Here is a 13,164-nt window from a genome sequence, read left to right on the forward strand (position 1 = left end):
TCTTCCACGTGCTCCCAAGTCCCTGGTGCAAGTGCAAAGTCAAGAAACAAGTGCACCTCCCTTCACAAGGCTCTGCTCCTTGTGTCCGCCCCCTGCCCCAAGTCTCCTCCTTCAGCACTCAGCTCCACCCTCCTTAGGTGGAGCAAGGAACATGGAAACTCCTCTTTTTATAGAGATTTCTCTGTATTATTGTTAATAGATTCTTCATCACCAGTCTAGTTCTTTTTTTTTTTTTTGAAAGATTTATCTTATTTATTTAGGCACACAAGAGCTGGGGTGCGGGCCAGAGGTGCAGGGGATGATGAGAGGATTCACCAGAGACAGAGTGGGAAGCAGAACAGGTGGATTGATTGAGATACACTGCTTAGGGGAGCAGTGGGACAGACAGGAGAGGTCTGCTGTGCCATGTGGGTCACCTTCCTGGCCTGGGATCGAACTCATGTTGCAGTGGTGGCGATAGCTTGTTTAGACTTAACCCCTTCTGCCATTAGGGAGGCCCCAGTCTAGTTCTTGAAGAGGCATTTTCTTTTTTTTAAATGTGGAGATTACTTTTCTTTTTTTTTTTTATTAAAGATTTATTTATTTATACAAGCACTGGGTACAGTCAGAAGCGCGGGAGGGCAAGAGAATTCACCAGAGCCAGAGCGGGGAGCAGAGCAGGCAGAAGGACCGAAGTACACTGCTGAGGGGAGCAGCGGGCGGCAGGAGAGGTCTGTGCGCCATGCGGGACCCTCCTCCGGTGGCCGGGGAGCAGCTGGGGTTCGAACCAGCGCTGCAGAGGCTGTGGGCAGCTTCGCAACCCAGCATTCAACCACTGAGCCACTGGGGAGGCCCACCTAGTCTAGTTCTTTTTTGCATGAATATGCTGTGCTTGCTGTTCACAGAAGTGCCATCTCATTTAACACCTGCCACAGTCTTGGGGGGAGATATTATTATTCCTGTCATAAAGGTTAAAGAATGTGGCTGGATCATTCCACTATTAAATGCCCAGGAAAAGGACCCACGTCTTCTTTATTCCAAGTCCCTTCCAGAACTCCTTCCTTAAACAAGACCAAGTGAGGGGTAAGTTGACACACTTCCTATAGATTTCCTCTGAGAAGAGTGCTGTTGCAAACGATTTTCACTACTGCCACACTTATGCCCATCTGTAAGAACAGGTACCAAAGAGAAGAGATATGCCTACCTCCCTCTGTTACCTGCTTCCTCATTGGGGTGGACCAGAGCCTGTTTACATTCTTTAACAGCCTGCAAAGCAACCAAGTACACATAAAATTGGCCTAAAAAGAATCTTCTTAGTCAGGTGATTAACACCTGTCTTTATTTAAACAGCCTAGTAACTAATAGTGCAAGTTTATCAAAGCAGTTATAGTCAGTGCCTTGAAGCCTTGCTATCTCCAGGAAGTTCAAAGCAACTTACCTTTTAAAATGTAGTTCTAATATCCTATGTGTAGGAGATATTTTTCTTAGCAAAAAAAAAAAAAAAAAAATGTGCAGCACAAATAACTTTTGCCTGGGAAAACATCAATATTCTCAAAAACAGGGCCTCCCTGGTGGCACTAGGAGTTAAAGACACAGAGCTATGAAGCAATCAACAGCCACTGCAGCACGAGTTAGATCCCCAGTCAGGGAGGTGACCCACATGGTGCACCAGACCTCACCTGACTTGCCCGCTGCTCCCCTCAGCAGTGTATTTCAGTCAGTCTGCCTGTTCTGTTCCCCACTCAGTCTCTAGTGAATCCTCTTACTCCCTGCAACTCTGGCTTATACCCCAGTTCTTATATGCACAAATAAATAAAATCTTCAAAAAAAAAAACTTTAAAAAATTCTCAAGAACAATTTTTCTCAAATGCTCTACATTTGCGCTCTCTCTCTTTTTTTCTTTTTGAAAGGAATAGAGGATAAATCAGAGAGGTTCTTAGAACCTGTGTCTTTGTAGGAGGTGTGGGGGAGCAGGGTTGGCATAAATAAGAATTGAGGTATTGTCTCCGCTCTAGCAAAGGAAGGTAGGGTAAAGGCCTAAACTTCATGAGTGAGTTCTGATTCATCCTTTGTATTTCTTCTTAATGCTCATTTTCAACATTAAGGAGAGGCAGTCACAGAGGGTCAGGGGATGGCAGAGAAGGTGAGGAGGAGGTGAAACGGAGCGTTTATGAATTGATGGGAAGAGTGTCAGTGAAAAGTAGGACTGCAGCAAGAGGAAGGTAAATGGTGAACACCATTTACCGACAGATTAGCACCCTTGCCATTCTTTTTCTTCTCCCCTTCTCCCCCGAACCCCTCAAGAGGCTAGGGATCGGAAGGCGGAACGCGAGGAATGAGGGCGAACGCGAATGAATCCAGGGAAGTAATGAGAAATGGCAGAGGAAAGAAAGAAATGCTTGCATGGGTGGAGAGTATCACCGCTCTTTTTACCAGGAAAGATCTGACACCTTTATCAAGGACCCATCTGTTACTTAAGCGTGGCTCTAGAGACAGCCTCCAGCCTCCGTCTCTTCGTCTCTTCGCTGGCCTCCTCCCCAGGTATCCACCAGCTACCCCTTCTACTCCTCCCTGGTTCTACTCCAGGGACACCCTATTTGGATCTTACACAAAACATCTCCTCGCTCTATTCTGTCTCCCTTGCTCTGCTTTCTTCTTTTTTTTTTTTTTTAAAGATTTATTTATTTATGCATACAAGAGCTGGGGTACAGGTCAGAGGTGTGGGGGGTGAGAGGATTCACCAGAGACAGAGCAGGGAGCAGAACAGGCAGGCAACACCATCGACATACCCTTTAGTTGGCTATGGTCCCTGTCCCCTCCCCGCCCCCCAATATAAAGTCGTTTTGTTCCCTCCAGGGTGCCCAGGCTCTAGAACAGTGCCTGACACCTTAAGGAGGGTGGGCACAGACACACTGACTGACTCAGGGAGTGGGTGCGGCTGGGGGAGCAGGACGGGACGGGGTGAGTTAGGCGGTGGTATTTGGGGGTGCGTCCGACAGATTAGCACCCTTGCCATTCTTTTTCTTCTCCCCTTCTCCCCCGAACCCCTCAAGAGGCTAGGGATCGGAAGGCGGAACGCGAGGAATGAGGGCGAACGCGAATGAATCCAGCCAAATTCTGATGAAAAGTGATGGGGCGCAGCCTGAGCGCGAGGGAACAGGCGCACCTGTGAAAGTGAAAGAAAAGAGTGAAAAGTAACAAGACCAGGCTGACAGACGTCACCGGCCCCGGTCAGTCTCGGATTCCGCCAGGCCCAGCCGAGGCGCCCCCCTCCCGCTCCTCCGCCGTCGGGGCGGCCGCTCGCCGTGTCCCCCACGTGGGCGTCGGCCCGGGCCGCCCGCCCAGCCGGCGGCCTCGCGCCACACCCGGGCGGAGGCCCCAGCCCGCGCCGCCGAGCCGCGAAGGCGGGGGAACTACAGCTCCCAGGGTGCCGCGCGCGGGGGCGCCTGCGCAGTGCGGCGGGAGGCGGCGGTCTGTTCTCCGCTGAGGAGGAGCGGGGCTGAGGAGGGAGGCAGCGGGTGAGAGTTCAGAGTTCAGCAGCAGCAGCCCGAGCCCATGATTCCCATATGCCCTGTAGTTTCCTTCACCTATGGTGAGTATAATGTGCCCCGCCGCGGCCCCGGCCCGGCCCCGGCCCCGGCCCGGGCGGCGGGGAGGCGCGGGGGCTGGGGCTGGCGCCGGGGAGGAGGCGGCGGCCGCCGCCGGGGCGTGCGAGTGAGTGCGGGAGCGCGAGGCGGGCGGGGGGCGGGCGGCCGGGCCCGGCGAGGGCGGCTTCTCACGGCGCTTCTCTCTCTCCCTCCCCCGCCCTCCCTCGGCGCCTCGGCCCCTGCGCGCCTCTCCTCCCGCCATGGGACCCGACTCTGCGCGCCCGCCGCAGTGCCCAGCCGGCTGGGGGAAGATGCCAAAATGGCGACCGGCAACTACTTTGGATTCACCCACAGCGGGGCGGCGGCGGCGGCGGCTGCGGCCCAGTATAGGTAACGGCTCCCGCCCGTCCCCTCCCGCCTCCCCCTGCGCCGCGACCCCCGCGCCCGACGCCCCCGCGCCGGCCCCGCCCGGCGGCCCCGCGCCCCGGCCTCGCCCGCCCCGCCCGGCCCGGCCCGGCCGGGAGCGGCCCCGCAGGGCGGCAGCTCGGGGCCGCCGAGGGTCGGGGCCGCGGGGGCCTTCGCGGCCCAGCAGCTAAAATGGCCTCCCGCGGCCTGGGAGGCGACTCGCCGCCCCGCCCGGCCGGCCGAGGGAGGGAGCGCGGCCGCGGCGCCGGATCTCCCCCGCCCCCGACGGCCCGGCCCTTCCTCCGCCCTCCCCCCCGGGTGGGGCGGGGGTGCCGGCTCCGGGGGGGGCCGCGTGGCGCGGCCCCGTCCTCTCCCGCGGCGCCTCCCGGGCCCGCCCTCGCCCCGGGCGCGGCCCCCCGAGTCTCGACGACGTGTCGTTTTCTCGGGGACCCGCTCCGTGGGGTCCTCCGCCCGGGCCTGCGCGCCGGCGGCGGATGTCGCCGCGTTCGTTGAGTTCCTTTAGTTCTCCCTGCGAGGAGACGTGTAAACACCAACCACCTGTGAATTGTCTGGGGGGAGACGGCGAAGGACGCGCGAAGTTGCGGGGCGGGTGCGCGGGCGGCCTCCGCCCGGGCGGCTGTGGAGTCGGGCCCCGGGGGACGGGATGGGGATCCTGCCCCCCGGCACGGGGATGGGGCGACGGGGAGCTGCTCTGAACTGAGGTGCGGTGCCAGGTGGAAGCTGAGCCTTGAGAGAAGTGCATTTTTGAAGTGTCTGGCTAATTACACGCCTTATCAAAAGAAAACCTAGCGGGTGTTTATTTTTTGTTTTTGGTGGTTAAATTTTTGAGTCTGTGACAATGTTGACAGTCTCTGGAGTGAGGCCTCGAGCATACAGGCCTGCTGAGCGATCATCTTTCCACAGAGGAAATGTCTGTGGATTAGGTGTATTAGCTGTTTGTTAAACGCAGGGTTGGCTTGGGTTTGGTTTTGTTTTTAATTTCTTTCACTTCAGGCGGCGGGCCTGGTAATGTAACGGGGAGCTTTTCATTAGGAACCAGAAGACCCGGCTTGGAACCCAGGTCTCTCTTGCTCTTGCTTTTAATGACTTTGAGGACATCACTTATTTGGGCTTTCATTTGCACATCTGTAAAATGAGATTGTGCTATTTCTTTGGATTAAAATGGATGATTCTGAGAAATAAAGTTCGTAGGTTTTATGGAATTCTGAGAAACCTTTTATTGTAAAGGGGTATCATTTTATGTATCACTAAAAATTGCTGCCAATCAAAATAGGACAGTGTTTAAGGCCCTGTTGATTTTAGGCGATGTTAAAATGTGTGACTATTGATGAAATTGGTATTTTGCTAATTACTGGATGCTACTGAAATGTGACACTTTTAGGATTATCTTAGGGCTCATCTCAAGATCTGAGATGACAAATTATGGGGGCAAAATCTAGAAACTTTTCAGATATTCTTTGCTTATAATTTGTGATAATTAAATGGCTTGTAACAAAGCCTCAGCTACTTGGATATAGAACCTTTAGGGCAAATAGTTTTCAGGGAGAGAGGGGAAAAAAATCAAGTTTTTTTTTTTTTCTGGGAAACGAGATAGTCAACATCTGTCCATAAATCTACTGCTACCCAAGTACTATGTGTTCCAGACAAGACTGTTTTTAACCAATAAAAATTTCTTCTGTTACTGTGGGAAGAGTGATAGATTTGTTGGATTATTAACTGTTTATTGAAAGTGTAGCGGGTTCTTTATGGAAGTTTTGAAAGACTAATGCAAACCTACAGATAGAAATGAGAGGAGGCAACGCAATTTCAAAGTTAATCATTTTTGGATAAAAATTTTTTTTTTAAGATTTATTTATTTATTTATTTATTTATACAAGCACTGGGTACAGTCAGAAGCGCGGGAGGGTGAGAGAATTCACCAGAGCCAGAGCGGGGAGCAGAACAGGCAGAGCAACGAAATACACTGCTGAGGGGAGCAGCGGGCGGCAGCAGAGGTCTGTGGGCCATGTGGGACCCTCGCCCGTGGTCAGGGATTGAACTGGCGCTGCAGAGGCCACCGGCAGCTTCGCAGCCCAGTGCTCAACCACTGCGCTACTAGCGGAGGCCCTGGATAAATATTTTTATGACTGTATTTTATCCCAGTATAGGAAACCATTACAGAATTTCTGTACTGAATTTTTCTTTGGCTTTGAATCTTAGGAAGTTTCAGTAAACTGTAGCTACGATTTAAATTAAATTAGATTGTGTGTGGACTAGTCTTTGGACATGACTTTTGCTTGTATCAACAAAACTAAGGTGTTCTATTATATACGCTATATATAGTGCTTGAAAATTCTTTGTTTTTAATAGAAATCAAACTCACTAATGCTAAACTTTGGTTATCAGTAAAAGCATAGGCAAGAAAAGCAGTGATGTTCATTTTTCTTCCTGTTTAGAAATCGTTTACAGTGTCTAATAGTTTCCTTTTAGACAGAAGATCGAGGCATACTTTGCAAAAATTTTGAAGGATGCAAACTGAGGGAGATCTTGAACATTTCCATGTAGATAATGTGAATAGTTGCACATGCCACCTGCCAAGCAGCTATCCTACTTGAGATTTAATTCTGGTTCTTAGTTTCCTTGGTTATAGCTTTGTATGGTATTTGATGACACTTGTTTTAAATTTGGACCTTTTTTGCTTCTTAATTTTTGGCATAATGACACACTAGAGAGCAAGATTCCTTAAGACATAAAGATCTCTTAGTTTTGCTACTGATTAACCAAATATTTCATTTGTATAATGCATACTAAACATTTTTGTGATAAGCACTTACTTGTTTTTTGTGCTTCATACTCCATCAGCTACTAAATGTTTTTCTTTCTGCTTTGTGTATTTTTGTACGGCAGGCTATTACGCCATTTTCCATTCTTGCAAATGTAATTTTTCTGTTTTCTGATCTTTGTGTGTTTCCCCCACACCCCCATGGGGGGTGGGAAATGTTATTTCCTTGTTACATTTAAATTTATATATGTTTCTGGTAGAACGTTTGTTTGGAATGTGTAGGACAAGGCAGATCTCAAACATGTTGGAAAAATGGGGATGGTTATATGACAAGAGAATGTGACTAGATAAATGAGTATAATTTTTTGTTTGAAAATAGACATTTTAGATAGACATGTCTAATTTTATAATCTTGGGAAAAAATTAATAGTTTATAAGGAGCTTAGGATAGCAAAGAATGTGAGAGAATTCTCAATAGAAAAACTAGTAGTTCTAGTATTTTGTAGGATCAAAATCTTTTTTTTACTCCATAACAGTGACACAAGTCTTCAGAAATTTTTCAGTTTTTTTTTTTTTTTAAAAGATTTATTTATTTATACAAGCACTGGGTACAGTCAGAAGCGCGGGAGGGTGAGAGAATTCGCCAGAGCCAGAGCAGGGAGCAGAACAGACAGACTGATGAAATACACTGCTGAGGGGAGCAGCGGGCGAGACAGGAGAGGTCTGCATGTCATGTGGGACCCTCGCCTTTGGCTGAGGATCTAACCAGTGTTGCAGAGGCTGCAGGCAGCTTCGCAGCCCAGCGCCCAACTGCTGCGCCACCGGGGAGGCCCAATTTTTCAGTTTTTGAAGGGGATTTGTGGCATACATGTGTAATATAATATGTAGTTTCTTTATATTTTACTATTAGTGGGTCATGACCTTTTCTTTGAGAGTTTTTTTTTTAAAGATTTATTTATTTATGCATATAAGAGCTGGAGTATAGGCCAGAGGTGAGAGGGTTCACCAGAGACAGAGTGGGGAACAGAACAGGTTGATTGACTGAAATAGACTGCTGATGGGAGCAGCGGGTGAGGCAGGAGAGGTCTGCTGCACCAGGTGGGTTGCTCCCTGGCCGAGTATCGAACTCGTGCTGCAGTGGCTGTGGATAGGCATAGGTTGCGTCTTAGCCACTGGTGCCACCAGGGAGGCCCTTCTTTGAGAGTTTTAAATAGCCAGTTTCCCATTAGTTTAGGAAAGCTGTGGACATAAATCAGTTCTATTTAGTCAAGATGTTTGTCACCTGGATAATCTAATCTTTAGCTTGTGCTTAAATTATTTTTGTCTTGTATATAATTCTTAGTGTATCATTTAAATGTTGTGCCAGCAATAAAATTAGCTACCTGAAATAATAATTTCATAACCTTTTCAAAGCCCTTTTTATATCTAGTAATTTTTGGATTAAAAGACAAGTAAAGATTGTGTGAAGATTCAAAATAATTATTTAGCCCCCATATTCTCAGTCTTACAAATGATGTTAAATGGTTAGTGTTTAAGTGGATTTTGACTGTTATCTGGGTAGCATGTTAAATTAAGCATCTCATCTAACCAAGCATCTCATCTAGTGATTCTTGATCTACTGCAGGACATCTGTTCCTAAAGGATAAGTATTTCTTTATATCATTAAGATAACTTGGGTGGACTGCTTAGCTAGTGAATTTTCCTTTTTTATCCTCTTATTTTTATTTTTTATTTGAGTGCAGTGTGAAGAATATTGTGTCTTGAAGGAAAGACTAAAAGTAACCCCTAGCATGGTTAAAAAAAAAAAAAAAAAAAGATATAATCACTAACTGAGAAGGTGAAAAAACCAGGTGAACAGGTTTTTGAAACCAATCCTGGTGGTGGAAATTTACTGGATCTATTTTTAAAAAAATTACTGCAACTGCTAATTATATCAGCTCTTCCATTGTTGAATCAGAAATCTTAGGATTTAAATTGCATGAATGAGTTTGGAATAATGAAAAATTTCTACCCAAAAGGGGGAAATGCTTTTTATTGAAGAAATGCTGTTTCGTTGATACTCCTGTATATGAAATTAAGAGCTTTCAGAGACAAAATGTACCTGTATAGAATGTTTAAGGTGTGTGCTTGCCTTCCGTATATTACCTTACAATGTACTTTAATGTAAAGAACATGAATCTGAAGCTAGTCTGTTTTGGGATTTAAATCCCATCTCTAGCCACTTCAGTCGCTTGTTCCTTTTTGAGATGCACTTTCTTCACCTAACATGCCTTGAGGTGAAGAGTAAGTATAAAACTTTCTAGGCCTGATTTTCAGAAAGCATTTTACCAATACTAAATTTCTTAGTGACTTGAACACTGCTACTATTAGGGTTTTAAAAGAACTCCTTTGTCGATACTTGTATTTACTATATAGGCACACCTTGGAGATAACTGCAGGTTTATTTCCAGACCACTGCAGTAAAGTGAATCACATTTTTTTTGTTTCTCAGTGCATGAAAAAGTTGTGTTTACATTACCTTGTGGTCTGTTAAATTTGTCGTCACTTTATGTTTATACAAATAATGTAATTTAAAAATACTTTATTGCTAAAGAAGGCTAACCATCATCTGAGTCTTCTGATACATACCTTTTTTGCTGTGGAGGGGTCTTGCCTCTTGATGACTGATCAAGAGATGGTTGCTAAAGGTGAAGAGAGAGGCATTTTCTTAAAATTAAACAGTGAAGTTTCTCATATCTACCAACTCTTCCTTTCACAAGAGATTTCTTTTTAACAGTCCTCTCAGATGCTGCTTAGTTTAAACTAAGCTTCTGTAATATTCTAATACTTTGTTGTTATTTCAACAGTGTTCACAGCTTCTTCCTCAGGAATAGATTCCATCTCAAGAAACCACTTTCTCTGCTTATCCATAAGTAACAACTCATCTATTTAAGTTTTATTGTGTGGTTGTAACAATTCAGTAACATCTTTTAGTCTCTACTTCTAGTTCTCTTGTTTTTTATATTATGTTGGCAGTTACTTTCTCCACTGAAGTCTTGAACCCCTCAAAGCCATCCCTAGGGATTGGAGTCAGCTTCCAGGCTCCCATTAATGTTGGTAATTTTACCTTCTCCCACACATCATGAATGTTCTTAATGCCAGCAAGAGTGGTGAATCCTTCCCCAAAGGTCTTCAGTTTATCTTGTCCAGATCCATCGGGGAAGTCGCTGTCGATGGTAGTATTAACCATATGAGATGTATTTCTTGAGACTTGAAAATCAAGATAACATCCCTTGATCTATGGACTGCAGAATGGATGTTGTATTAGCAGTTATGGAGACAACATTGATCCTGGTCCATCTCCATCAGAACTCTTGGGTGACGACATGTGCGTTGTCAGTGAGTAGTAATTGTTTTGGAAGGAATCTTTTTCTGAGCAGTAAATCTCAACAGTGGATTTAAAATACTCAGTAAACTATGTTGTAATCCTGTGCTGTCATCCAGGCTTTATTTTTCCATTGATAGCGAAGGGGCAATGTAGATTTAGCAGAATTCTTAAGCACTTTAGGATTTTGAGAATGGTAAGTGAGCACTGACTTAAACTTTGTCCCCAGCTGCGTTAACCCCTGATAAGAGGCAGCCTGTCCTTTGAAGTCAGGTATGGTCTTCTCCCTAGATAGGAAAGTCGTAGATGGCCTCTAAGATTGAAAATCTTTCCTTTATTGTAGTCACCTTATCAGTTATCTATTTTTCAAGAATTATTCCTTTATTGTAAGATTTCAATTTCATTTTTGCGTAGAAGAACTGGGGCGTAGGACAGAGGTGCGGGATGAGAGGATTCACCAGAGACAGCGGGGGGTGGGGCAGAGTAGGTGGATCTCCTGAAGGGTACTGCTGAGGGGAATAGTGGGCAAGACGGGAGAGGTTTGCCGTGCCATGTGTGTCAGCTCCCTGTCTGGGGATATAACTCAGGCTGAACTCAGGCCACTTTGCCACAGGAGGGCATTTTCGGTGATAGCACTGAGACTTAACCCCTAGGCCACCAGGGAGACCCTTCATCAGTTACATTAACTGGATCTTCTGGAATCATTTGCTGCACCTTCTACATCAGCACTTTTTGTTTCACTGTGCACTTTTATGGAGATGGTTTCTACAACTCATGAACCAGCTTCTGTTAGCTTCACACTTTTCTGTAGCTTCCTCACCTCTGTTCACCTTCCTAGAATTGAAGAGTTAGAGCCTTGCTCTGGATTAGGCATTGGCTTAAGGAAGGTTGTAACTGGTTGGGTCTTGTATCCAAACCACTCACAATTGTCTCCATATCAACAATAAACTGTTTTCACTTTCTTACTCATGTATTCATTGGAGTAGTATTTTTTTTTTCCCAAAGATTTTTATTTATTTACACAAGAGCTGGGGTACAGGCCAGATGCGCGGGAGGGTGAGAGGATTCACCAGAGACAGAACAGGGGGCAGAACAGGCAGAGAGACTGAAATACACTGCTGAGGGGAGCAGCGGGTGAGACAGGAGAGGTCTGCCTCGTCAGGTGGGACCCTCATGGGCCGGCCGCCATCAAACTGGCGCTGCAGAGGCTGCGACAGCTTCACAGTGCAGCGCTCAACCGCTTGCACCACCAGGGGAGGCCCTGGAGTAGTACTTTTAACTTTCTTCAAGAGCTTCCTTTTGCACTCAAAACTTGGCTAGCTATTGGTACAAGAGGACTACATTTCTGCCTTCCCTCACTAGGGTTAATAATTTCTAGTTTTTTAGTGGCCTAAATTCAATAAAGTTTTGGGAAATCTGGTGGTGCAAGGAGAAGGGATACAAGGGAACTAGCTTGTAGGTAGAATAGTCAGAACATACACTTTTTAAAAAAAAATTTGTTTTTGTTTATGTATGCATACGAGAACTGGGGTGTAGGCCAGAGGGGGGGATGAGAGCATTCACCAGAGATAGAGTGGGAAGCAGAACAGATGGATCTACTGAAATACATGGAGGGAGCACTGGGTGAGACAAAAGAGGCCTGCTGCACCATGTGGGTTAGCTCCCTGTCTGAGGATCAAACTCTGGTCTCAGTGGCTGTTGATAGCACTGAGACTTTAACCCTATGCCAGCAGGGAGACCCCAGAACACATACATTTTTCAGCCACGCTGAAAAATGCCAAACAGTTTGTAGCACACCAAAACAGTCAAAATAGTATCATCAAACATCACTCACTGATTACAGATAACCATAATATACATAATGATGAAAAAATTTCAATTACGAAAATGTGACATCTGAAATGAGCACATCTGTTGGAAAATGTCAATTTAATATGAAAGAAAGTTTTTATTATTTGCATGTAAACTGTGAGAAATGGTATTCAGCTATTTTCTGGGTCTAAGAGCTAGCAGAAAGCAGTAACATTCCTCTTTTGATAATACCAAATAAGATTATTAAATTTCACATTAAGGCTTGTTTATTTATAACCACAAAACCTATTAAGTAGGTAGAAATAAAACTAATGATATATTTAAAATACTTTAAGGAAAAAGTACAATGGAATAGAAAAGACATAAATAAATGAAAATGGACTGTGTTCATGGAGTGAAAACAATAACATCAAGTGATCAGTTTTTTTCTGAGTAATCTAGATCTTCATTGTAATTCCAAGAAAAAGTTCTTTAGGATTTTTGGGGTAATTTGATAAAGAGATTTGATGTTGATAATAAGAGAGTCTTTATAGGTAGTCATGATCATCAATTTAAGATAAGGAAGATCTTATTATTATCAGATACTAAAGCTTTATTAAACAGGAAAATGTATTGGTACAGAATATACAAATAGATCACTGAATTAAAATAGAAGGCTCAGAGATAGACTTTACTTATTCACAGCTGGTTTGTAATGTACAGGTATTTGTCACAAAAGGCAAAACAGCCAAATTATCTTTCAGAGATGTGTCATCAGGTGAATCAGAAGACAATTTTGAGTTTATATATGTAATAATTGACAAAGTATGTTAGAACTCATGATTATAGGTAAGTACATCTGCTGTGCTTGTCCGTAAGCTATCTTGGCTCCACAATAATCAAAATTTGAGTGCTTGTTCAAAGTGAGATTTCTTAATATTTTGTGAAAGCTTTGTGCAGTGCAGCTCTAATTTATGTTTACAGAGGACAAATTACATTGGGGTGCTTTTTGCGTGGGGATTAATATTAGTTTCCTCATGTATATTAAAATATGCATTTGTAGGGAATAACTTAAAATATTCAATGAACATCTATAGTACACATAGTCCTTGTTCTTATTTCTGGGGAATAAGAGTAGGGATGGGTATACCTACAAATAATTATACATGATAACAATCACAGATGAGTTTTAAATACAAACTAAAATAGGGAACTGGAGGATTTTGAGTTCGAGGTAGACTTTATTGTCTTCTAAA

The 13,164-nt window shown here is 44.9% G+C and overlaps 1 protein-coding gene across 2 annotated transcripts in view; it reads left to right on the top strand.

Annotated features, from left to right (window-relative positions):
- Nucleotides 1-3,444: 3,444 nt before the first annotated feature.
- ZFR (zinc finger RNA binding protein) overlaps nucleotides 3,445-13,164 on the top strand; it is a 79,452-nt gene continuing 69,732 nt past the window's right edge. For both annotated transcript variants that reach the window (XM_037530412.2, XM_054688297.1), the window contains exons 1-2: nucleotides 3,445-3,571; nucleotides 3,857-3,956. In XM_037530412.2, coding sequence (XP_037386309.1) covers nucleotides 3,535-3,571; nucleotides 3,857-3,956 — 137 coding nt within the window. In that variant the 5' untranslated portion in view covers nucleotides 3,445-3,534. The remainder of the gene's footprint in view (nucleotides 3,572-3,856; nucleotides 3,957-13,164) is intronic.

The sequence above is a fragment of the Talpa occidentalis genome, unplaced genomic scaffold (genome assembly GCF_014898055.3).
Source record: "Talpa occidentalis isolate TD23 unplaced genomic scaffold, MPIMG_talOcc4v2.1 talOcc4.6, whole genome shotgun sequence".
NCBI classification, from domain to species: Eukaryota; Metazoa; Chordata; class Mammalia; order Eulipotyphla; family Talpidae; genus Talpa; species Talpa occidentalis.